At 51.1% G+C, this 23,881-nt stretch overlaps 2 protein-coding genes across 2 annotated transcripts; one reads left to right on the forward strand and one right to left on the reverse strand.

Annotated features, from left to right (window-relative positions):
- Positions 1 to 6,985: 6,985 nt before the first annotated feature.
- On the forward strand, positions 6,986 to 21,398 carry LOC108923278 (sortilin-like). The gene is made up of 20 exons (XM_018733942.2): positions 6,986 to 7,611; positions 12,327 to 12,386; positions 13,725 to 13,798; positions 13,904 to 14,006; positions 14,177 to 14,338; positions 14,427 to 14,500; positions 14,592 to 14,641; positions 14,742 to 14,869; positions 14,951 to 15,095; positions 15,218 to 15,373; positions 15,495 to 15,601; positions 15,685 to 15,787; positions 17,139 to 17,310; positions 17,417 to 17,607; positions 17,734 to 17,923; positions 18,010 to 18,126; positions 18,226 to 18,334; positions 18,439 to 18,545; positions 18,800 to 18,926; positions 19,335 to 21,398. The coding sequence occupies exons 1-20, from the start codon at positions 7,294 to 7,296 to the stop codon at positions 19,347 to 19,349; spliced, it is 2,508 nt and encodes an 835-aa protein (XP_018589458.2). The 5' UTR covers positions 6,986 to 7,293; the 3' UTR covers positions 19,350 to 21,398.
- ngrn (neugrin, neurite outgrowth associated) lies at positions 21,313 to 23,744 on the reverse strand. The gene is given in 5 exon segments (XM_018733885.2): positions 21,313 to 21,745; positions 21,747 to 22,065; positions 22,445 to 22,555; positions 22,632 to 22,872; positions 23,203 to 23,744. Coding segments are annotated over 4 exon segments (915 nt in total). The 5' UTR covers positions 22,829 to 22,872; positions 23,203 to 23,744; the 3' UTR covers positions 21,313 to 21,457.
- Positions 23,745 to 23,881: the final 137 nt, after the last annotated feature.

Here is a 23,881-nt window from a genome sequence, read left to right on the forward strand (position 1 = left end):
ACCAAGAGCAGATGAAGAACTTCAGGCAGACACAGGATTACGGACGCATAGCTTGTGTGACTGACGCCAGCATGTTGCTGGGTCAAATCCCTCCAGTAGCTCCTATAGAAGTGACATTAAATATCAAATACACAGATACTCATAACAGGTGGTGTTGGACTCATTTGTGGAGATGTCATGAGATCAGGAAAGAGGTGGCTTTCAAAGAGATGGCTTCGAAACCCTTCTTGGATGTGGGAGGGATTCAGTAGCCCTGAGGGACAAAGGGCGCTCATTCCACCACAATAGCGACAAAACAGAGAGCGAGCAAACTTTGGATTTGGACAAATGGTGAGCGAGACCATTATGCAGCTGGAGGTGAAGGACTGTAGATGAACTTGCAGAACAGAGACCAGCACACACACACACACACAAAACGACATTCCCAGTGCTGTTTCTTTTTCTTTGATAGCTGACATTATTTGTAGATCAGTCTCACTGAAAAGCGCCTCAGAAGCCTCATCCAGGCCATCTGTTTACAATAAAACTGTTTCATTTTCACTTTTCCAGCGTCTGTGTTGCCATATTTGGTCTTTGGGTGTGAAAGTCCATGAGGGTCCATTGCTGGCTGAGGCGTGTTGAGCTGAACCCGTGGAGAGACCACTACTGAGTCAGTCCTCATTTTCCTTCCACTTTCATGAATCCTCCACCTTCAGCTCACGAGAAAGAGAACAAAGTACAGAAATGATTTATAGTCAAACGGAGTTTTTGTGGCTTTGTTTGAACGTCCTGCATGGGCACGGTGTACAATAGGGTAACTGTAACCGTACATACAAGGACTGCGACGTGGGAGGTTCTTATTTAGACTCTATCAACATACAAGTCGCACCATAATAATACAGGAAGAAGCTCTGAAGATGCAGTGCAGTAAATAAAAACCACTCAGAGTTCGGTACAGTTCTAGAGGCGCCTATGTTTGAGCTCCTCATTGCGGGTTAAATATGATGTGAGTAGCTGGTGGCACATTAATAAATATATTGCTTTGCACTGTACGCTGTCACCAGAGCATGTGGGTTATAATGTGCATTTCGTTGTATAATACAGTCCAGCTGGAGGGAAAGAGCTCTTTTTGACAACATGTGAGGGTCAGAGTGAGAAGAGTCATGTAGGACGTTGGCTCCACTCCTTCTGATCCTGGAATTGGTGAGGTGCTGCAGTTTGGACATCTCGTCTCATCTCATCTCATCTCATCTCCTCTCCTCTCATCTCATCTCATCTCATCTCCTCTCCTCTTCTGATCATGCCGATGGATTCACCCTCCAATGTGCATCTCAGTTGTTGAGCTCCGGCCGCAAGAAGCAACATCTCTGCAGATCAATAAGCGGACAAGAGAAACGATTCACTGCTCAATGGCTCAATTCAAAGCGAACGTTTCTCTAAAGCAACAACTCAAAAGTTGCCTAGATACTCAATGCATCTATGTTGCTCTGTGCATTAGAGCTTCAGGCTGTATACTACAATAAGCCTGGTAAAGTTGTTCCCACCTTACACTTCTCAGAATGACCCGAATTAACGCAGGGCCCATTGAAGGCTGCGGATGCCATCAGTCAGAAGACAGGGTGCCGGGAGCACTGAGGATCACTTCGGTCTCACTCTTCATACGACTCCTGAACGTCCTCCAGCAGCGGAATGTCAGCACTGTGGGCTGGTGGCCAGCAGGGGGCGGTACGTATCTCAACTTCGGCCACGTCTACGGCCCTCCTTGGAGGTCTGGCAAGCTCCTACCGAAACAGCCGCCAAGCAAAGCATTCGCTATTCTGGGAGTGAGCTCAGCATGAACTTGTAACCGTCCTCTTGACAACCCCTGGGGGGCGGAACGGTGCGAAGCGGGCCACGTGGGGTTTTCGGCATTGGCAACACGGGAGCTCAGAGCAGATGAGCTCCGCAGGTGGGCAGACTAGGAAGGAGTCTCGAGGAGAGTGTAACACACACGCCTTTCTTGAATGTACCATCTTTGTCATTCAGCCGCTCGAATTTCCAGTGATGTCACTGCAGCCAGCCAGTAACGGGAGGAGTGCAAGGTCACGTGTCACCGCAGACCTTGTCTGTGTGTGAGTATGTGCATGCATGCACCCATCACCCCATGCAATACCCCTGTACGCACCTATTGACCTTTACAAGTGTCAGGATGTTTAATGTCTCGCGAAAGTGGTACCACAACCATGTGCATCATACGTGCTGTATGTCTAAGAGCAGCTCAGTGATGCAGGGGAGGGGGAATGGAATTGTGGGATACCTGATGGAGGTAACTGCCTCGGTCTGAGCGGCAGAGTCCGAGTCAGGGGTCCTTAGAGACGGCGCCGGGATTTTTGGCGCCCCGGAGCGAGACTCGGTCTAGCACCCCTCAGTTAATAAAGGTTCACATACATACTATACACTGTGTATATATGTATATACTGTATATATACATACACACAGAGTATATGTTACTTTCATACTATACACACACACACACACACACACACACACACACACACACACACACACACACATTTTCAGAACCGCTCGTCCCATACGGGGTCACAGGGAACCAGAGCCAACCCGGTAACACAGGGCGTAAGGCCGGAGGGGGAGGGGACACACCCAGGACGGGACGCCAGTCCGTCGCAAGGCACCCCAAGCGGGACTCGAACCCTAGACTCACCGGAGAGCACGACTGCGGTCCAACCCACTGCGCCACTGCACCCCCCAGTCATACTATACATATAAAATTATTTTAGATATAGATACATACAGATCATGAAGAAGGGACAACTAAATTCCACTTTAAATTGCTTTTTAATGTAACTGCAACAATGCTACAGTAATGCATGTGAATATTATATATGCACGAAACACAAATTTATACTTTAATGACTGAAAAGTAAAGTTATGTTCAAGACTGAAGTTGGTGAAGACATAAATAGATATAAACTGTTACTGCATGGAGTGACAGTTTGTTTCGTGGGAAATGTCACCTTTAAAGGGGGCGCGGTGGCGCAGTGGGTTGGACTGCAGTCCTGCTCTCCGGTGGGTCTGGGGTTCGAGTCCTGCTTGGGGTGCCTTGTGACTGACTGGCGTCCCGTCCTGGGTGTGTCCCCTCCCCCTCCGGCCTTACACCCTGTGTTACCGAGTAGGCTCTGGTTCCCTGTGACCCCCTATGGGACAAGCGGTTCTGAAAATGTGTGTGTGTGTGTGTGTGTGTGTGTGTGTGTCACCTTTAAAGTTACATCGTTTCAAAGACACTGGGGGATGATGCCTCGTACCACGTTTACATCATAAATAAGGTGCATCCCCAATGACCGCGCCACCTGCTGGCCGCACGCCCTGTGAGCACGGTGCCGCTCCTCCGGCTCCCACGGCATCTGCTCCGGGAGGAAGCGGCGGAAGAACACGGACAAAGACGGCTTTGTGTGCACTGAACAGCGTTGCGGTGAACACATGTCATGTTTCCATGACGCTCCGCAAACAACAGCATTTTACCTTTTATCTGCCCCCCCACAGCGCTCCATCTGTCCACACAAGATTACATTGTCCAGGTTCCACCGGTCTGATCCAAACAGCACCGGTTCCACACGCTAATCCTAATTAATACAATTAATACAGCTCCCGTCCTACAACATCAATAAATGCCACTTTGTAGTTATAGAGATACCCGGAAAAGGCATCAATGAGTTTTATAGTTTATAGTTTGGCTCACGAAAGTGTCACCAGGTGCAGCTGGAACCTGGACCGTGTCCATCTCCAGGGGTCACCAGAGCGTTCCCACCCCCAGCTCTGTACAGGATATAGACAAAGCGTTTTTATCATTATCGTGTTGTTATTATTGTCATTATGAACTTTTCTTCAAGGTGAGTTACAGTATGACTTTTCTACACTAAGTTGCTTACACTGATTTAACCATTTAAACAGCAGGGTAATCTTTCACTTGCGGGGGGGCGCGGCGGCGCAGCGGCGCAGCGGGTTTGGCCGGGTTCTGCTGTCTGGGGTTCGAGTTTGGGGTGCCCTCCGGCGGACCGGTGTCCCGTCCTGGGTGTATCCCCTTCCCCCCCCGCCCTGCGCTCTGTGTTGCTGGGTTAGGCTCCAGTTCACTGTGACTCCGCTCGGGACAAGCGGCTTCAGGCAGTGTGTGTGTGTGTGTGTGTGTGTGGGTAATCTTTAATTAATTTATTCCGAGTAAGTTCCCTCATCAGGCTACTACAGCAGGAGGTGGGATTCGAGCCTGGGTTCTGCTAACTAAGCTTCTAACAATAAAAAAATGACTGAAGTACATGGTGCTAGAGCAGGGACCTTGATGGGATTTGAACCAACAAGGCACAGTGTGCGTTCAGTCGCTGAGATGTAGCCGTTATCCAAAGTTCCCCGATGCGAGAGCTGGCGTGGCGTCCGTACCGCGGTGACACCGCGCCGTAGCTGTTCCGAGCTGCTGCAGATCTGGCGTAACCCGGGGATGCGTGTTAACGGCAGGCCTGAACAGATACACACACGACACACACTTAGCGGGATTAACGGGACTCGGGAGACTCGGAGCCCGGTGTTCCTGCGACCTCATAATCCCAGGCAGACGCTCCCTCCCATTCGCGAGCCGTGTGCGCCGCTGCCTCTTCAGTCCACTGCACTGTAATATTTCACAATACATTTATTTAGAGTACATTCATTTTTTTTTACATTTATTTAGCAGACACTTTTCTCCAAAGCGACTTACAATGGATACTATGTAGTGTCATCAGCCCACACACCTTATTCACTGCAGCAACTTACACTGCTAGATACACTACTTACAATGGGTCACTCATCCATACATCAGTGGAACACACTGGGTCACTCACACACTATGGGGGAACCTGAACAGCGCGTCTTTGGACTGTGGGAGGAAACCAGAGCACCTGGAGGAAACCCATGCAGACACGGGGAGAACATGCAAACTCCACAAACTGAGCGGGGATCGAAGCCACGTCCTCTCGCACCACCTAGGCGCTGTGAGACAGCAGCGCTACTTACTGTACCACCTGTTTTTTTTTTTTTAAATTAATTTACATTTATTTATTTAGCAGACTATATTTATTTATCTGACACTTTTCTCCAAGGTGACTTACAATGTTAAGCTCCTTACTATTATTTACCCCGTTATACAGCTGGGTAATTCTACTGGGGCAATTCAGGGTAGGTACCTTAGCGAGGGGTCCTATGGCTGGAAGTGGGAATCAAACCTGTGACCTTTGGGTGCAAAGGCAGCAGTTCTAACTACTGTGCTTCCAGCTGCCCCCCACACCCTGTTCATACCCTTTCATTGTTGTACCGCATTCAGCAAAATTATCACAGAGCGCTACATTAATACATGGGAAATTTAAGTGGCAACGAACTTGGTGACGTGCGGCTTCTGAAATCAGCACAAACGAATCCACACTGAAAACAAGGACGCGACGTCGAGAGCCGAACAAAAGTGCGTTTTTAGTCTCAACGCTGCAGCGCCGCGACTCGGACAAAAAGGCATGTTAAAAATGTTATGTCGAGCCAGCGGTTTCTCTAACGGGAACTTCGGCACAAAACATTTTGTGCAGTCCAACGCTAATAAATCACTCCATTCCCCATCAGGACTCTGCAGTGATGACTGTGCGGTATGAGTCATCAGGGATGCTCAGATTGTCGTGCACTTCCAGAACTCGAAATCACCCGGTATTCAGTGTGTACCCTCCACAGACATGCATTATGCATGTATGACATATGTTTCATCTGATGTAAGAGCTGGAAGTTCCGCCACACTGGAGTCACATAAGGGGCGGGGGGGATTGAGGCCCCTGATGGACTGGGGGTGTAAACCTTCGTGACGCCCACTGGCTCAACAGTGTAAATGCGCTCTGATGGACCTTGGCAAGAAGAATAAGCCGAAAGGACAGGCCGGGAGTCTCGGACCGAAATCACAGGAAGGCCCAGAGCCCCAGCGGTCTGGCTGGACCCCTCGCCATGGCAACCGGAGCCATGATTGCGCAATACAGGTCTTGTTCACATCGGTGTGGAAATGATCTGGTTGGGCCTGCGGGCCTCTTTCTGTCCTAAGTTCTCGATCAAGAGTCCAAAAGAAGGCAAAGTGCAGAACTGAGCCCTTCCAGACATGCAAACAAGTGGCACTCTTTCGTACCCGTTATGTTTCATCGGGGATGCGGAAAGACAGCGCTGAGCAAGAGCAGGTGTCGTGCGTTTGGACTGCAGCGGTCACACTCTCCGAGGTGGGGGGTCCTCACACATCTCAGCTGCAGTGAAATGTGGAAATGAATGAAGCGACACGTTGTGTGCGTGCGCACAGACACACACACACACACACACACACACACACACACACACACACACACACACACACACACACTCTTCCCCAGCCTTGAAACCCACCCCCACAACTTTCCACATTTCAAACCCTGAAGACCGTGGATGCTGCTGTGTTAAATGTGAGCAGAGAACACAACAATACATGCTAGGGGCCTGTTCGAGGACACACACCGGTAACCTTCCGGTTGGAGTTGAGGACCCTTCTGTTGTACCTTCACTTTTACCAGATTATTTATCTGGTTATGCAAAAGTGCAACATTTCCATTCTCTGCAGAGCTCATTTCAAGGGCGATTCCTTATGATAGCTTCTAAAAGGTTAAAAATAGCTAAAAAAAACCCGAACTTAAACTTTTAAAATAGGTTTGATACATGTCATGTAAAAGCATCCCTGATGACGTCATGACATATGTTGGACACATTCATTTTCGCATTTCCGAATGTCTCATCTTCATTTCTTCGCGCTAAGAGAAGCAGGCTTGAGAACAACTGCACATCGACATGCAGCGCTTGGAAGCAAGTAAATTCCCAGTGCGCCATTTGTCATAATAAATCAATGTAATGCGATACATTCAACCAAACTTGATTCTCAGCATGATCCCGGGGAACAAAAACAGTGTCCCTGATGTTACCGAGCGACGACGAACACCAATCAGAAAAATCGATGAAAAAACGTGTTGAGAAGTAGCCAATCGGCGCTCGATCTGGGTTGGTGGGCGGGGTTTCCCGCAAACACAATAAGCGGTGCTCGGCGGAAGAAGACGCTGCCCGGGCTGTTATCCCGCATCGCCGTTAGTGGGAGGGAGCTGAGCTCTGCGGTCGTCCGCGGCTTTCGGCTGTGACGAAGCGGGCCTGTGTGGCTTCGGGCCAAGCCGGACGCGCAGCTCAGCCTCAGCGCTTCCTATATGGGCGCCTAGGCTACGCTGCGGCTGCGAAGCTGAAGCTGAAGAAAAGATGAGCTCTGCGCTGAGGCTGAGGCGCTGCCTGTTCGCGCTGCTCGCGCCGCCGCTGCTGCTGCTGGCGCTGGGCGGGAATCTCGAGGACTTCGCCGCGGAGGAGCGAGGCGGCGGCGGCGGCGGCGGCGGTGGCGCGGTGCGGACCTGGCGGCTGGTGCAGCGGCCGGTGGAGCGGCTGCAGCGCGTCCGCGGCGCGCCGTCCGCCGTGCACGACGAGCACCGCGTCCGCCGCCGGAGGAGGAGCGCCGAGCGGGACGGAGAGCAGTGCGCGGGACTGCGGGGGTTCGAGGCCGCGCTCGCCAACAACACGCACAGCGTGAGTCACGTGGTACCGGGGCGGCGAGGGGTGTCGGGCGCTCTCCTATTATTTACAGTACTTGTGTGTGTGTGTGTGTATCAGAGAGAGGAGTGTGTAAGAGACTCAGAACCCAGCACTTCTGTCCAACAGCTCAGGTCCACGAGATTTTCCTCCCTCCAAGGAGGCACGAGACACACGCACAGACCGCTGGGAAAGGACTCCGTTGTTCTTCACACCTCATTTTCTATTGACCCATGATCATGTGGGGCCAAGTGGCCAAAGTTCTGCAGGTCCTTTTATCTCGATCTTATTATCAGTAACACACCCAGGCCATGATGTGCACTGGGTGTGTGTGTTCCCACAACGAGCGCACACTCCTTCAGTGCCATGATGCATGGCATGGATTTTACATGCTGACCTAACCAGGTCCTCACAGGAGCTCCATCGCATCGTCCCTCGTCCCAAACTGGTTGTACGGTGTCCGTGTGATCCAACACGCACGTGTGTGTGTGTGTGTGTGTGTGTGTGAGAGAGAGAGAGACAGAGAGACAGACTGTAAACGTGCCCTTGCTGCTTGGATACCGGCTGTGTAGGTCACTAGATCCAAGTGCATGCGGACAGTCGATCTTTAGAAGGTCCCCGCGATGACCTCCGAAGAGCGGCTCCTTGTCGTGGGACGGGCTGCGACGTCGCGCGAGGAGAGATCGCGCGGCGGAGAACGTGGCTCCTCGGCTCCAAACGCAGCTGAGACGGAAACTTCCCTACGCAAAAATTACCCGTCTGTATGAATGTGTAAATCCTCGTAAGGAGATTAATGCTGCAAATAAAATGCACATAAAAGGAAAAAGTAAAACAATATAACTTGCTATGTCCATAAATTGTGGTCAGAAGTTCATAATACAGGCACTACTTGATCTATCTGCAACACTAGACAGGAGTTGTAAACACTGTGGAAGTGAGTTGAATCGGTAATCCCCCCACACACACACACTGCTTCTTCCTCTCTCTATCGTCTTTACTTGGCCCGGAGGGTAAATACAGGTTGTGGCTCCGACTCCTCGGTCGGGAACGGACTGAGCGCAAATGGCTTCCGGGGAGCAGCGTTCCGGAGGGAAGCCCTCTTCTCCGAAGAGAACGTTCCGGCACAGCTCGGTTTCATTTGGCTGAGGTGACCAGGTCCTGTCTGCGTGATGGCTAACGTGTGCCTCAAGGTGCGCGAAAACCTCTCGCGATGTGGTGACGAGATCTTCGGAGAGCTGCGTGCGAACGAGTGCCTCCGACCTGGCCGAGCGACCGGGGGAGCTTCTGCAGGCGTGTGGTGCGTGTTTTCACACCTGGCTTCGGCGTGTGGACCTGCTGACGCTTGTGGAACCCTATCGCGTTGTTCGCGCCGAGTACGTCACACTTAGACCGTCTGTGTGAAACCCGAGTAGATACTGAGTGCAGCCCACGTTTGAGCCGTGGGAATGGAAGACGGCACCTTGGCCCGGGGGGATGACTCGCTCGCCCCGTGTGTGTGTGTGTGTGTGTGTGTGTGTCCAAGGATGTGGGTCAGAGATGACTGTACGGTGCGGGAGAGGGGCACCATGCGATTGCTGCTCGCTGAAGGCTGTCGTGATACTGTGGTACCGAATAGTTCTTACCTTATCGTCTTTTCCCCCCCCCCGTTGCTTTTCTGTCATGTCCAACATGAACATCTCAGGTTAGTTTGTTCAGCTTCTCATCTGTTTTTTTTTTTTTTTTTTTTTTTCTTTTTTTTTTAAAACAGCCCTGCCCTGACCCTCCTGTAGGAGATTAACTGACTCCACCTGGTTGTGGGGTCACTTGCATTGAGCCCATGACCGTGTTCCACTGCACTTGACGCGAACAGAATCTAATTGCGGTTGTTGAGCTACGGCTGCATAGAGAGCAGAGTGCGGTGAGACATTGTTTCCTGTGCGGGTAAATGGTGCCGTGTCATTAGATCTGTTTCCGACCTGCTTGCAGGACTTAGTTACATTTGTGTGTAGGGAGGAGTGTTTTTTAAAATAAGACCTCTCCTCAAACCTGCAGCTACACCACATGGTGGCGGAATATTCAGTTGTCTGTCCATCTTTCTTTCTCTTTTGAACCTTTGAACAGCATGATATTGGAGTGTTCAGCTGCTATCAGTCCATCTTTTTTCTGTAGTTTCTTTAACCCTCCCCAACTTGCGAACAGACCACATGATAGCAGAATATTCAGTCGTTATCAGAACCTCCACTCCTCATTGGCCTGTTGCTGGTGGAGCTCTGGTGTCATGCATCTCTTCCCCCCTCAGTACTCTTTGAATATTGTGGGCTCTGAGTTAACGGTGTATTGTTCCAAACGTGTGGTCATTGACACCGCTGAGGTCAAGTAGCCTCCTCCAAGGTACAATAACTGGGCCCTCGGAGGGGTAAGTGGTGGCCTCTGGGTGTCAAGTGTGGGCTCTTCAGCGCTCGTGCTCAACTGCCTCTTGTTCAGCTCTGTGGTGTTGCAGTAGCTCTCAAACACCTCTGGACCGCATCCCTCCCGCTCTCAACATTGTCGCTGCGCTTGAGCTCGTCAGCCGCAGAGTTTGTCTGAGACGCCTTGCGACGGCGTTTGCCTTTACCAGGAGAAGCTGATAGAGCCCTAATTTCCTGCTGATGCTCTGCTGAATTCTCGTTCCCCCTTCATTGGGATTGTGCTGCAGAGGAGCAACGAGCGTCTTTGCTGCAACACCGAAACATCACTTCAATGCGGTGAAAAGTGTGCTGCTGTTCTCAGCATGTCAGCTGCTGCGCTTCCCGAAGTTTTCCCTCTTGTACGCGTTTGTTTCTCCGTGTATTACTGTGTTTTAGGGGTACGAGGAGCAGCTCAGCAGGTAGCGCTGGTGCCTCACAGCTGCTGGACTCAGGGTGGGAACCTGGCTCAGTTTGTGTGTTTTCCCTGCATTCGCGGGACTTCCTTTTAAAGAAGCGTGTGGAACGAGGCGATGGTGAACCGCTTCTGCACCCTCCTGCTTGGGGTGGAGTCCAACACGGCATGTTCTACTACACAAAAGTACGTGTGGAACATGAATATGAAAACATGTTTTCCGTCCAACTCAAACTCATGATCGGTGTTGCCTGGGGTGTTGGCCCCCTCTCTCCTGGCAGCAGTGGTGTGAAAAGGAAAAAGAAGAGAGAGGGGGGAAAAAAAAAATGCAGAGCCCGGGTGACGTGTGCAAGAAGGGCTGCCGTGCTTTTCTTGGATCGTAGCGCTGCAAGGGAACTGTTTACCGCGCTTCCTGTTGCTTGTGTGAGGCACTGGAGCGCTTTAGGTTTGGGATTGTGGAGGAAACAGTCATGCAGCGATCTGAGTTGCCCATCAGCTCGGGTGAAGTATCAAGCAGCAGGGGGTGGAGTTGTAAATACGGAGCTGACACTGGGGCTTTGGGATCTGCTGGGCAAGAATGAATTCAACACTTTAGTGTGCTCTCTACACGTTGTTAAACACCCACGTACATGTGTGAAGACTATTTCTACTTTTATTTTACATATTCGTACAAGCAGCTCAGGAAGAAGGAATAACATTCGACTTCAGAAATACGTTTTTTCAGCCTTTCTGCGGGGACACACCCTGCTTGTTTGTGTCCTGTTGGAACATGGGAATCGGAGACGTTCCTCTGCGCGAGACCCTGTTTCTACCGTCGGCTACAGTACTCACCCTTTGCACACTTGGCTCAGACAATGCCATTGAGGACACCCTCCTGCGGTTGCTTGCATCATTCAAACCCTTAAAGCTGCTGGAGATGAAATGAAAGTGAGCTCTGTAAAAAGGGAGACGGGCTCATCTTCGCCGTTTGCAGTTCGTTCTGCTCCGACACTTGATGTGCAAATAGGGTTGTGTAGTTTTGTCCTAATAAGCAATGGCTGCTGTTCAAAACGCATAGGCTTCCGCAGACTGTGTCAGCTGAGTGGGGTTTTAAGTCTTCTGGATGGAAGCTTCCTACACGATGCGGTCTCATCCAGAAGGCTTAAAACCCTAGTCAATGTCCACTGTTTGTACCTCATCTTGGAAAAGTATAATGTCAGAACCTTAATCGCCTATCTCAAGGTGCCACCAGGACCTCCACTAGTTGGACCAATTGGCTGCCTTCCAGCCTAGAGCTCTTTCCAGGATATTGATAATGGTGTTAACTACTACGTGACAATATTCTCCAAAGTGACTTACAATGTTAGGTTTGTACACTGAGCCGTTCAGTGATGTACCTATCAGGGTAAATTACTGTCAATTCAGGATGAGAACCTTGGTCAGAGGTACTGCAGCAGGAGCAGGGATTTAAACCCTGGGGCCTTTTTTTGTTTTCCTTGCCTCATTTGCCATATGATATATCTTGATACAGTTCACTCACAGCTGCCTTTGTACTTTATTGCCTTATTTTTCATTGGTCACTCAAATGTTAACTTTTCCTTTAAGTACCACTCTGTGAAAAGTTACTGCAGTGTCCAGTGACACTACTTCATTTTGTGTCATCGCAGCATAGCGGATTGTCTGCATATTCTGCCTTGTATTAGTTTACCATGGTAAACAAAAATCTGAAATTATGGCCTAGTGCTGGTTTTCACATCCAGCTTGGCGGGGTTTTGTCCTGAAACCCTTTTGTTGGGGTGTGTGTGCGTGCGTGCGTGCGTCTGCTCTGGTAGGCTCACACGCTGACCTTGTAACACAGCTCTGCTGATCTCTGACCTCTGCCTTTCTCCCCACAGTACGTGTTCGATGCCCTGAGTGGTTCTGTGTCGCTGGCCTGGGTAGGAGATGGCACTGGGGTGAGTACTGTACCTCTGCGCTCCCAAGATTACAATGATGCGCAACACTGTGACAGCTGCACATGAGATGGGCTCAGTGTGTTTTTCATTGTTTGGTTTCCACTGGGACAGATGAGGTTGTTCTGTGTCTGTCTACACTGTAGGTATACTAGACCAGTGCAGTGAGAGTGAGGGAGATGGCTTTCTGGGTCTGGTGCAGGGTGCCTCATGCTCTACTTGTTTAACCCTCTGTGTTTCTAGGCTCCAGAAGGGTGTGTGTGTGTGTGTGTGTGTGTGTGTGTGTGTTGCGGGGGGGGTTATATTTAAAAACAACAAAGGTGGGTGTTGCGGACCGCACAGGAAAGAAACATTGCGCAGAACTGGTAGAAGCACGTTGTCAGTTATGTGGCTTAATAAATGCTGATGTGATGGTGCTGGGAGTCATGAGGAACTGACCTAGCGTGCCTGCCCCCACACACACACTTTCACATACTCGCTCGTTTTGACTTCCTGAGGGCTCATTGTCCCTTCAGTGATAGATGACCACAATGCTAGTTATTCGTTATTGCTCCATTGTAACCTGGGTCCATCAGAGAGAGAGAGAGAGAGAGAGAGAGAGAGAAACAACAACATGGATGCAGATGGTGGCTAGATGTGTGATCGTACAGCCTGGTCCCTCACTCCCTGTCTGTCCACCGACTGTGAGACAGGAATCTCCGGAGCATTAAGAGACCTTCACCCTCTGATCTTGCGCAGCTCTTCAGTCCTTCATGTTCAAGAAGCAGTTCTGCTGCTATGTACAGAAGTTGGGCCTCAACACGGGCAGCGAAAAATGGCAAAACTGAACCGTGACTGTAAATTGAGTTTGAGGTTACAAACTCGGATCATAATCTTAATACAGACATTTCCTGGAAAAAGTTGTTGATAGTTTTTTTTTTTTTTTTTTTTTTTTTTTTTTTTTTTTTGAAGTCTAAGCTACATTAAAATGGGTAAAAATAAAAAAGGCATTTTACAAACTCTTATTCTGATTGTCGACCAGTTCATACCATGAACACCATGTTACAATGTTCCTCATCTTATTGATCAGACACTCCTGCACACCAGACAGGAGCTGTAAACATCGTAGAAGTGCATTGGCATCAAGGTGGTCCCACGCTCCCATTCTGCCTGGGCACTTTTTATTACCGGTATTTCAGGACTTGGAAGCTAAACGGAGATGCTGAAAATGGTCATGTATCTTCAGAAACTAGACCGCTGATGACAGGAGGAGCCCGTGTACAGGCTGCATTACTGTACACGGCAGCAGAATGGCTGGCTGGGTTGATTAGAACTGTTGTTAACCCCTCACTTTGCACACAGGTGGTTCTGGCACTGACAACATTTCAGGTGCCGCTCTTCATGATGAAGTTCGGCCAGTCCAAGCTGTACCGAAGGTGAGCGCCAACAGTTGCCCCCCCCCCAATGAAATTGTCTGTGGATAGATGCACCTGTCCAGGTTTTCAGTCTTAATTGATGTGTTGCCATCTCCCTCGTCTCAGTGACAACTATGGGAAGTCCTTCAGGGATGTGACACATCTCATCAACAACACCTTCATCCTCACTGAGTTTGGCATCGCCACCGGCCCACAGAATTCTGGGAAGGTGGGGCAGCATCCTGCTGTGCTTTGTATCTGGTGTGCACACAACTGTCTTTCTGCGTCTGAGCGTTCTGGGGGCTCCAACCAATAACCTTCTGGGGACAAGTTCAGAGGATGGAACCCAGGATCTTTGTGGCCAGTTCTAACAGCAGTGCCACCTGCTGTCCCTCCCAGGTGATCCTCACGAGCGACGTGTCAGGGAAGCAGCGAGCGCGCATCTTCCACTCGGTGGACTTCGGCAACAGCTTCTCGCACTCGGACCTGCCCTTCCAGCCACTGGCGCAGATGGCCTACAACCCGCAGGATGCCAACGTGTTGCTGGTCATCAGCGTCGAGGTGAGAGCCCGCCGTCAGTCTGCAGTCTTGCCTGGGTCACCAGCTGCCTCTTCTGCTAGCCGACGATCTCCTGTCCCGTGTGTTTCAGAATGATCTGTGGATCTCGGAGGACTTTGCCGCAAATTGGAGGAAGATCCACGAGAGGGTGTGCCAGGCGAAATGGTTGGTCTGGTAACTCCACATATCAATCTGACAGTTAATTGCAGTCATTGACTGGTCGGTTGATTGATTGAGTGATTGATTTTTTTTCCAGGGGCTCAGGCAACACCGTGTTCTTCACGGCAAACGTGAATGGATCCTGTAGTGAGTGCGCCTCCTTGTGATTGCCATGATGAGCTGCTGATGGATTCCACCACCCTCTGCTGATACGTTGTTGTCTCATCTTCATTGTGTTTGTCGTCAGGTGACCGTGGGCGGCTGGAGCTCAAGAAGACGACCGATTACGGGAGAACCATCAAAACGATTGGCACCAGGATCTTCTCTTTTGGCCTGGGGGGGCGATTCATCTTTGCCTCGATCATGACTGCGGAGGTGCGTCTGTCTGTCTGTCTGCACTGTGCAGAGATACATATGGGTGTATGTAGCTGCCACGGGTGGTCTTTCTTCCCCCAGGGCACCACGCGTGTCATCCATGTCTCAGTGGACCAGGGAGATATGTGGAACATGGCCCAGCTCCCAGCCGTCGGACACGAGCAGTTCTACTCTATCCTGGCCGCGAACGACGACATGGTCTTCATGCACGTGGATGAGCCAGGAGGTCAGTCCGCATTCCGTCTGTCTTCTGGGGCTTCAACCCCTGACCCTGCAGATCCAGCTCCTGCTTCACTCTCCCTCTCGCTCTCTGCTTGTGTTAGAGCCGTGTATGTCTTGGGTTCGCAGACACCGGGTTCGGCACCATCTACGTGTCGGACGACCGCGGCACGGTCTACTCCAAGTCGCTGGAGCGCCACCTGTACACCACCACGGGGGGCTACACGGACTTCACCAATGTGACTTCGCTTCGCGGTGTCTACATGACCAGTGTGCTGGCCGAGGGTAAGGAGACCGCCAGTCTCGCCATGCTCTGCTTAATGGAGTCTGAAGGAAGATGGAGAGGGTTGTTCTAGCAGAACTGACTGCCTGAATCCCCTCTCTCCCCCCCCCCCCCATCTCTCAGACAACTCGGTCCAGACAGTGGTTACCTTTGACCAGGGGGGCGAGTGGAGGCCGCTGCAGAAGCCCTGGAACAGCCAGTGTGACTCCACTGCCAAGAACAAGGATGTGGTACGAGTCTCACGTGGCTGGCTGGCTGTTTGTGTAAGACTGAAAGAAGAGCTATGACCATCTTTCCTGTTTTTCCCCCACAGTGCAGCCTCCATATCCACGCCTCCTACAGCATGGCCATGAAGCTCAACGTGCCCATGCTGCCACTGACCGAGCCCAATGCTGTGGGACTCATCCTGGCACATGGTAGCGCCCCCTTCCTGCTCGCACCCTCTATAACAACATGGGGTCACACCCAAACACATGACGTCATCCCAAAAACTCCCAGCTGGCCATGTGTTCCTTATTTGCATTTATTCAAACTCCTCCCTTAACTACTGCTGTGCTACTAACAGTAATACACAAGCAGGCTAAGTAGGGGGGGGGGGGTCCAGTCATGTGATCGATTGACTGCTCATTCTAGTGCATAATATGATTTCTAACCATTCTCACATGATTGTAATCTTATTCCAAGTGTAACAGCTTCTTTACTTTTTTCCCCATTGAGTAAGACAAAATAAAGGCCACGTCGGATGGTAAAGCGTTCACTGTGCCACATCTCCATTATATTTTGTTATTGGTAGTTTTCTGTAAGTAATTCCCTTCATCTACTGCAGTAAAATTTAACATTGTTTTACATTTGCTTTTTTTAGTTGGTTTTCTCCAAAGCAGTCTTGGGCTACATGCTGTGATTTACCCATATAGCTGGGTACTTTTTACTAGAGCAATTTAAAGTACCTTGATTACGGAGGGGGCGCGGTGGTGCAGTGGGTTGGACCAGGTCCTGCTCTCCAGTGGGTCTGGGGTTTAAGTCCCGCTTGCGGTGCCTTGCGACGGACTGGCGTCCCGTCCTGGGTGTGTCCCCTCCCCCTCTGGCCTTACACCCTGTGTTGCCGGGTAGGCTCCGGTTCCCCGCGACCCCGTATGGGACAAGCGGTTCAGAAAATGTGTGTGTGATTAAGGTTGCTTCAGCACTAGGTGAGATTTGAACCTGCAACCCTTGTTACCAAAGGCTACTGACGCTCTGACTACTATACTGTCAACTGTCTCACTTTAGCAATTTTTTTTTTAAAAAAAAAAAAAAGGATATTTGTTACTGGACTGACTGCTCTTCGATATCAGGGTTATGTGCGGATGGACTATTGTATAGTAATAACAAAAATGTAGCCCCACCTGCATGGTAGCATCACTGCTGCACTGGACCCATGATGACCAGTGAGGGGAGTGGGGGGGGGATGGTGTTGGGCTCATGTTTCTGGAAGGTCTCTTGTGATCTTACTATGATGATAGTGTCATGCTGTGTTTTGGCTCCTCAGCTAAGGCCCGTTCAGTCAGTAAGCTATAACTGAGGCAGCTCGCTGGGTTTGAGTGTCTGTGTGGCAGAGCTCTGCTGATTGTCCTGCGCTCTGCTCGATGTTCTGTCTGATTTGCATGTGCCATCAGACTGTATGTATTCTCCATCTGCCGCCACTTTGCTAAGTAAATTCAATGCAATGGCAGTGTGTCATGCCCATTGGTCAGCTGTTCCAGTTTGACCTCTGACCTCCTGTACACCCAGGGAGCGTGGGCGATGGAATCTCAGTGATGTCTCCCGACGTGTACGTGTCGGATGATGGGGGCTACTCCTGGCTGCGGGCCCTTGAGGGCCCCCACCATTACGCCATCCTGGACTCTGGGGGCCTGCTGGTGGCCGTTGAACAGACTCTCTCCCAGCCTATCCACCAGATCAAGTGAGTGCTCCCCCGTTGGCGAGTGATGCGTATCTCTGGGTGAAGAGTTTTTGCCAGAGCAACGTGTAATGGGGCTATAGCTAACTGGATGTCCGTGTTCTGGCAGGTTCTCCACAGATGAGGGACAGTGCTGGCATGTCTACAACTTCACACGCGACCCCATCTACTTCACGGGTCTGGCCTCCGAACCTGGGGCTCGCTCTATGAACCTCAGCATCTGGGGCTACCGGGAGTCTCTGCTGAACCAGTACTGGGTCTCCATCACCATCGACTTTAGCCGGATCTTCAGCCGCGACTGTGAGCATGGAGCTTCCTTCTGATTGTGCACTTGTTTACCGGAGACTTCCTGCAGTTTATCAGGCAGCAGTTTATGCAAATGAGTAGCTGGAAAATGACACAAACGGTGATCCGCCTGCCCCTCAGGTGACGAAAAGGACTACGTGCAGTGGCTGGCGCACTCTGATGACCTCAGCAGTCCGGACAATGGCTGCATGCTGGGATACAAAGAGGAGTTCCTGCGGCTGCGCAAGGACTCGGTGTGCCTGAATGGGCGCGACTATGTCATCGACAAGCAGCCGACACCCTGCCTCTGTACCCTCGACGACTTCCTGTGGTAGGTTTCTCCGCGCATACATAGTTGGCAGTTGGAATTTAAACTTGTAGCGTTCTGCTGTCATTGTGATGTCCATCTTCCCGCAGCGATTTTGGTTACTACCGGCAGGAGAACAGTTCGGAGTGCATGGAGCAGCAGGACCTGAAGGGCCACATCCTGGAGTTCTGCCTGCACGGCCGAAAGGAGCAGCTGCAGACGACAGGGTACTGTGCTGTCCCACTCCTTTCTGCACTTCCACGAATGTTTTGTAACGCTATCGATTATTCTCTCAATCTGATGGATCCGCCCTCGTCTGCCCCCAGTTACCGGAAAATTCCTGGAGATAAGTGCGAGTCCGGCATAGTCCCGGAACGGAAAGTGATAGACCTCAGCACCAAGTGCGTCAGTAATCTGCTGGAGCCGGAGCCGCTGGTGAGTTCTTCAGCATCATCTTTCTAATGATGGAATTATTTACCTGGGATTTATGTAATGATAAAGTTTGCACCATCTCATCGCGATGTCTCGCGCTGTCCAAGGCGAGCTCCTCGAGCTCAGCCACCATCGTGGTGGCCGTCGTCCTCGTCCTCCTAGTCAGCGCTGTCGCTGGAGTGCTTTTCGTCAAGAAGTACGTCTGTGGCGGGAGGTCAGTGACTCTGGTTGTGCTCTTCTCCTGGGGGAGGGGCCAGACCACAAAATGCTTCCTGGGAGGGAGGGCTGTTTTTAGCATTTAGCTTTGAGCTCCAGTTCTGTTAATAAGGTTTACTATTGTCAAATGCTGTGGGTGCTGTAAATAGCAGTAGTGGGCGAGGTGCTGTGTGACATCTCGAAATGGACTGTAGCGTACCCATCCCAGCAGGGATCCAGTCATATTGACTGTGTCCTTTTGTATTTGTGCAGGTTCCTGGTGCACCGGTACTCAGTCCTGCGGCAGCACGCCGAGGCTGGGGGCACTGACGCTCCGGATGAGTTGGACAACCAGGTGGCCACACCCACAAAGAATGACTATCACGACGACTCAGATGAGGTATCAGCATTGATCACGGTGGTGGTCAATACACAAACGTTGGCCCCCCAAACATGTAGGACAGTCAACATAAAAACACGCGTCCATGTTCATCACTGACAATCAGGAACAAACTATAAGCACTATGGAAGTGACTTGAATTAAGGTGGTTCCACACCTCTGGTTGCATCAGCATGACACATTTATACACACACTGTGTTTGCTCTACTGCAGAAAGACATTTTAGAAATTAAATTTTAAAAAAATTGCAATGAAGTGTATAAGCGGGAAAATCTAAGTCAACCGTTGGTAACCCACGCGCTTGTCCTGCACTGCTCCTTCAAAAAGCAGCCACGTCTATAAACGGGTTGAAATTCTTAGCTTGGGAAAGTCTGCTTAACAATGATGTCATAATCTGTCCATGTGCAGGATCTCCTGGAGTAAGAGCAGCAAGTCGGAGGCCACCGTCGCCCCTGGAGAGACGAGTCAACGTGTTCTCCTCATCTCCATGGCCACAGCCCCCTGCTGCTCTGTTTGCTGATCCCCTTCAGACTCTCCTTCTGTCGGTTTGTTCCACCTCCCCCATGCTCCTTCTGTTGGCCTCTTGGCCCCGCCCCCTTGTGCTCCCTCTTAGCTCCGCCCCTGGTGTGCTGTAGCGGCTTGACCAGTGGGGGTGAACATGAGCTCTCACTCGATCCAGCACGTCCAAGGATTTGGTGTGAGAACCTTCTGCCTGCTCGCTCCCGTCTTCCTGGAGAACCTCCTTCCCTCTCGACACACGGCTCTCCGAAGTGCAGATGGAGACGTGGTGGGACGTTGGGTCAGAGCCGTGCGCCGCTTGGAGAGACTTTGACTGAAGCGCTATGTGCTGCGGAATTCAATAAGGCAAAACCACAGGATCTCCGCAGCAGTCTGAGGACCTGAAACAGGATGGTTAAGGTTATCTGTGGTAATCCGTCCTGGAAGTGTTTGAGTGGACCTGCATTTTTGGTTTGTAGTTTACCTTTAGAGATCGAAATTTTTTACTTTCTTTTGTGAGTAAGGTTTGTTTTTCCCTGTCTGCTCTCAATATCTCAGCACTCCACACTAACTTGGTTATTAGCAGGTGCGGGGCTCAACTGAGGACATGAATGTTGACAACGTCCACATGTATAAAGCAATATGAAAAGTAGACGCAATACATTAATAGCCCACCAGATACGTAGATCATGCTTAAATCCTGTTTTACAAGGCACCCGTCTATTTAGGGTCTTAAATACCGGTTTTAATGCAGATGAAGTGCATTATCACTGACAGTGCTGCATGCCCATGACTTACGGTAGACCCTGGTTGGCTGGGAGGGGGGTGATCACATGATCATGTTAATTATAATGCAGTAGAGGAGGAGGGATTGGGGTCACATGATCACTGTAGTTGTGCTGGGCTGTGTGAAGTTGACCACTGGCCCCAGAAATGCGACTGTTTTTAATGAAATTCCTACTGTGCCGTGCTGCACTATATCCTAAAACGTGGTAAGTTTGCAGTGACCGACTGTTCAGCTGTGGCAATCATTTGGGTCTTGTCCTTTAACAAGTTTTGGAAATGGTTCAAGAAGAGCCCCCGTCTTACTCTGCCATTTGAGTGGGTGAGCACAAGGGACTGTGGGTAACGATGTTAGCTGTGCAGGGATACTAATGGTCGACAGAGGAGGACCCTGTGAAGCTCTAACAGTCTGCATGGCACCCCCACACTGGCATGGACTTTTTAAGGTACTTTTATGTTAAAACACATTTTGTTCCTTAAAGGGATTTTTTAATGTGTGAGGTTTGTAAAGTTCATTGAACATCAGTACAGTATAACATTATTTATAAATTAGGTGTGTAGTTCTGCGCTAACCAGCCTGTCAAGCGGAGGGTGAGGTGGAGTTGTCTCAACTGCCTGTATCATTAATCCTTCTTTGTGAACTTTAATATAATCATGTGAGAGTGAAGGAACGTGGCTGACCTTCTGTCCCATGTGGGGTTTTTTTTTTTTTTTTTTTTTTGTGAGTTTTCAGTTTATACTCCAAGGTCAAACATTTATATGGTTGTGAAGTTACGTCACTCCTTTGTTTCATTACTTTGGTCTGTCTGGCTGGTGTAAAATCGACTTTTCTCAACGCTGGTAACGAGACATGAACTATAAAACACAACAGCTATGAAATCTATGCAGACGTGTAAGAGGTGCTGACTAAGTGTGGACTAACTGGGGGGATTCGGGTGTCCCGGAGACGAGATGCTGGGTCTGATGGAACTCCACACGTGGTTTGACTTCTCATGTTTTGCTGTTTTAAACAGATGTAAAATTCAAAACTGAAATGACTACTTAACAGTTCTGTTTGTATATTGGAAGGCAATACCTGTAGTTTAAATAAACTTTATTGGTACTTTTCTCCTTCCTCTTGTCGAAGCCATTGAGTGTGAGTTTAGAGCAGTCCCCAAGCTGAGTTGTGACAGAATGTGGTACAGAGGCCGCTGATCGTCTGAGACGCCTTTCCGTGTGTGTAAAGATGCTGCTTTTCACCTGGAAACGGATCATATTCGATAGAGGAAGTTACCACCGTGGTCGAAAACCTCCTGGCCTTTCCTGACCACAGTGTCCTGCCGAGGATGGGCTTTGTGCTGCTCAGCCAGCTCCTCCAGCTGCAGGTCCGAAAGCACAGTACCATCCCAGCGCTGTTCCTCATCCTCTTCCTCCTCTGCTGTTTCTCTACACCCTACCACCTTGGTGCCCATGGCTGTGCTCTCCAGCTCTGGGGAGGAGGGCTGGTTGTGGGGAAGAGGTCGCTGCTCGTAGGGTACAGCAGCAGCCCTGCGAGAGTTGAACCCCACGGGATAACGAGATGCCGCAACCACCTTGTCTAGTCCCCCAACCAGGGTCAGAGCTGCACCCCCATTGCCTGGGGCCAGCATCGCTTTGGCTCCAGCCAGCAGTCCAACACGACCCTCCCCTGACCCCAGCGCCGGGGGGGGGGGCCCTCTGCCCTGCTGTGGACGTAGCCCTGGCATCCTGCCGCTCCCGTCTCTCTGCAGGGGGGACAAACTTGCTCCTTAGGACCCGGCCGATGACGTCTCTGCTCACGGAGAAGCCCTCGGCCAGGCGTTCCACCGTCCACTCCTCCGGAAACTCCTGCTTCAGGTACCTGCAGGTGGAGCACAATGAGTGCGCTGAGCTCTGAAAGGTGGTGTAGCTAAGGCAGGGGTCTGAATCCCACCTCCTGCTGCAGTAGTCTCAGTCTACTGACCCTGCAATGACAAACTACGCAGTTCTAGGAGGGGTAAACTGTACATGATGCTGTGTGTCACCTTGGAGAAGAAAGTCTGGGGGGGGAAAAAAATAACACACCAGTCCACAAATCTGTGAATTTTTCTTCAACTGTGAAATCAATAACAGTCACCTGTGAATATAGTAACACGGGAGTAAATATGCCAGGGAGGGAGGGACAGTGATGAATGTTTCCCTGCCGGGACTGTGGAAGGGGCTCCCATCTTTGTTAACGGTAAGAGGAAATGTCTCCGTACCGGATCTGCTGGATCGCATCCCAGGTGAGCCTCCGCGAGGGCGGCCCAGGGGGTGTCATCTGCCTCCTCGCCCGGTGGAACCTGATGACCTTCTGGCGGCGCAGCTCCTCCCTGCTTGCAAACACACACTCGGTAGGATGAACACGTGGCTGCTGCACTTAACTCAGACAAGTACAAGATCCCTTACTGCAACAAGGCTTTCAGCTTCTCGGGGGGGTCTCGCTCCTCCGTGTCCCTGTCCTCGTCGTACGCCTCCGTCCCGCCCCTCCCCCTAGCGCGGGAGCCGGAAGCCACGGCGCGACGGCCCGCTCCACGCACCCAGGGGCCGCCGGAGACTCCGTACAGCCCGAGGCTCCTCATGGAGAAGAGCAACCCGGGCAGCATAGCGCCACCTAGGGGCTCGGAGGCCGCCCAGCGCGGGAAAGTACCTTTAAAAAAAAGGAAAAAAAAGGCAGCCAACGTCAAGCATAAAGAAACTAAACGACGCCCACCCTCTACAGAACACACACACAGCTGTACACACAGCAGAGGCACCATGTCAGGCGCGCTCCCGCCTAACTAGAGCTGCTGACACACCCACTGCGCGTCTTGTTCTACTGCTGCACGTCCATATGGACGGAACCCTCGACTCCCCGCTCCAGTACAGCGGAGGGAGGGGGGAGAGTTTCTAGAACAGTTCTCTGCATCCACTGAAATAAAAGAATTCACTAAACTTTATTTATTTATTTTTTTTTTTTCTTTCCTCGTCACATACCTACCGGAAGGCGGGAAAAGGCGTCGCGCTCAAATGTTTCCGTCGAGCCGCACGAGTCTCCCAAAGCGACGAAAGGCGTTTACACTATTAAATATATTTCCCTTCCTCCGGGCCGGTGCTCAGCCGTACTCCGAAAACTGAACCATGCGGTCGGCACGAGCAGGGCGGAAGTGGCCTTCGCAACACCCGTGACGTCACAAGTGGGCGGAACGTGAACGTGCGATGCGCAGCGCCCCCTGCAGCGCCGGCGGGAAAAGCGGAGCGACGCGTCACTCGGCCAGAGTTTGTTTGGAGCCGTGTTCGAGAGCGCGAGACACTTGTCGGACCTCTCTTTAGTCTCTGTGAGGTTCGTGGAGGTGCGGAGCTTGTCCCAGAATCACGTGGTCGTCTCGCGTCCACACGTTCATGGCGCGAGCTGCAGCCCCACCCCCCCGTCCTTTAGGCTTTGTCTGTCCGCAAACTGGGTTGGTGGAACAACGTCGGCGGTTCCTTTCACTCTTTATCTAACTAAGCCGTGGAACTGTGAGACTTAAGTCCAGGGCGGCACAGCGTCTCACAGCGCCTGCGTGGTGCGCGAGGGCGTGGATTCGATCCCCGCTCAGCTCAGTCTGTGTGGAGTTTGCATGTTCACCTCCGAGTGCTCCGGTTTCCTCCCACACTCCAAAGACAGGCTGTTCAAGTTC

The sequence above is a fragment of the Scleropages formosus genome, chromosome 2 (genome assembly GCF_900964775.1).
Source record: "Scleropages formosus chromosome 2, fSclFor1.1, whole genome shotgun sequence".
NCBI classification, from domain to species: Eukaryota; Metazoa; Chordata; class Actinopteri; order Osteoglossiformes; family Osteoglossidae; genus Scleropages; species Scleropages formosus.

Bases quoted from the DNA above. Each gene is read 5' to 3' on its own strand.
- LOC108923278 (XM_018733942.2), top strand. From the start codon at position 7,294: ATGAGCTCTGCGCTGAGGCTGAGGCGCTGCCTGTTCGCGCTGCTCGCG. The intron at 14,339-14,426 runs GTGAGAGCCCGC...CGTGTGTTTCAG, and splicing joins TGCTGGTCATCAGCGTCGAG to AATGATCTGTGGATCTCGGA. The intron at 18,546-18,799 runs GTCAGTGACTCT...GTATTTGTGCAG, and splicing joins AAGTACGTCTGTGGCGGGAG to GTTCCTGGTGCACCGGTACT.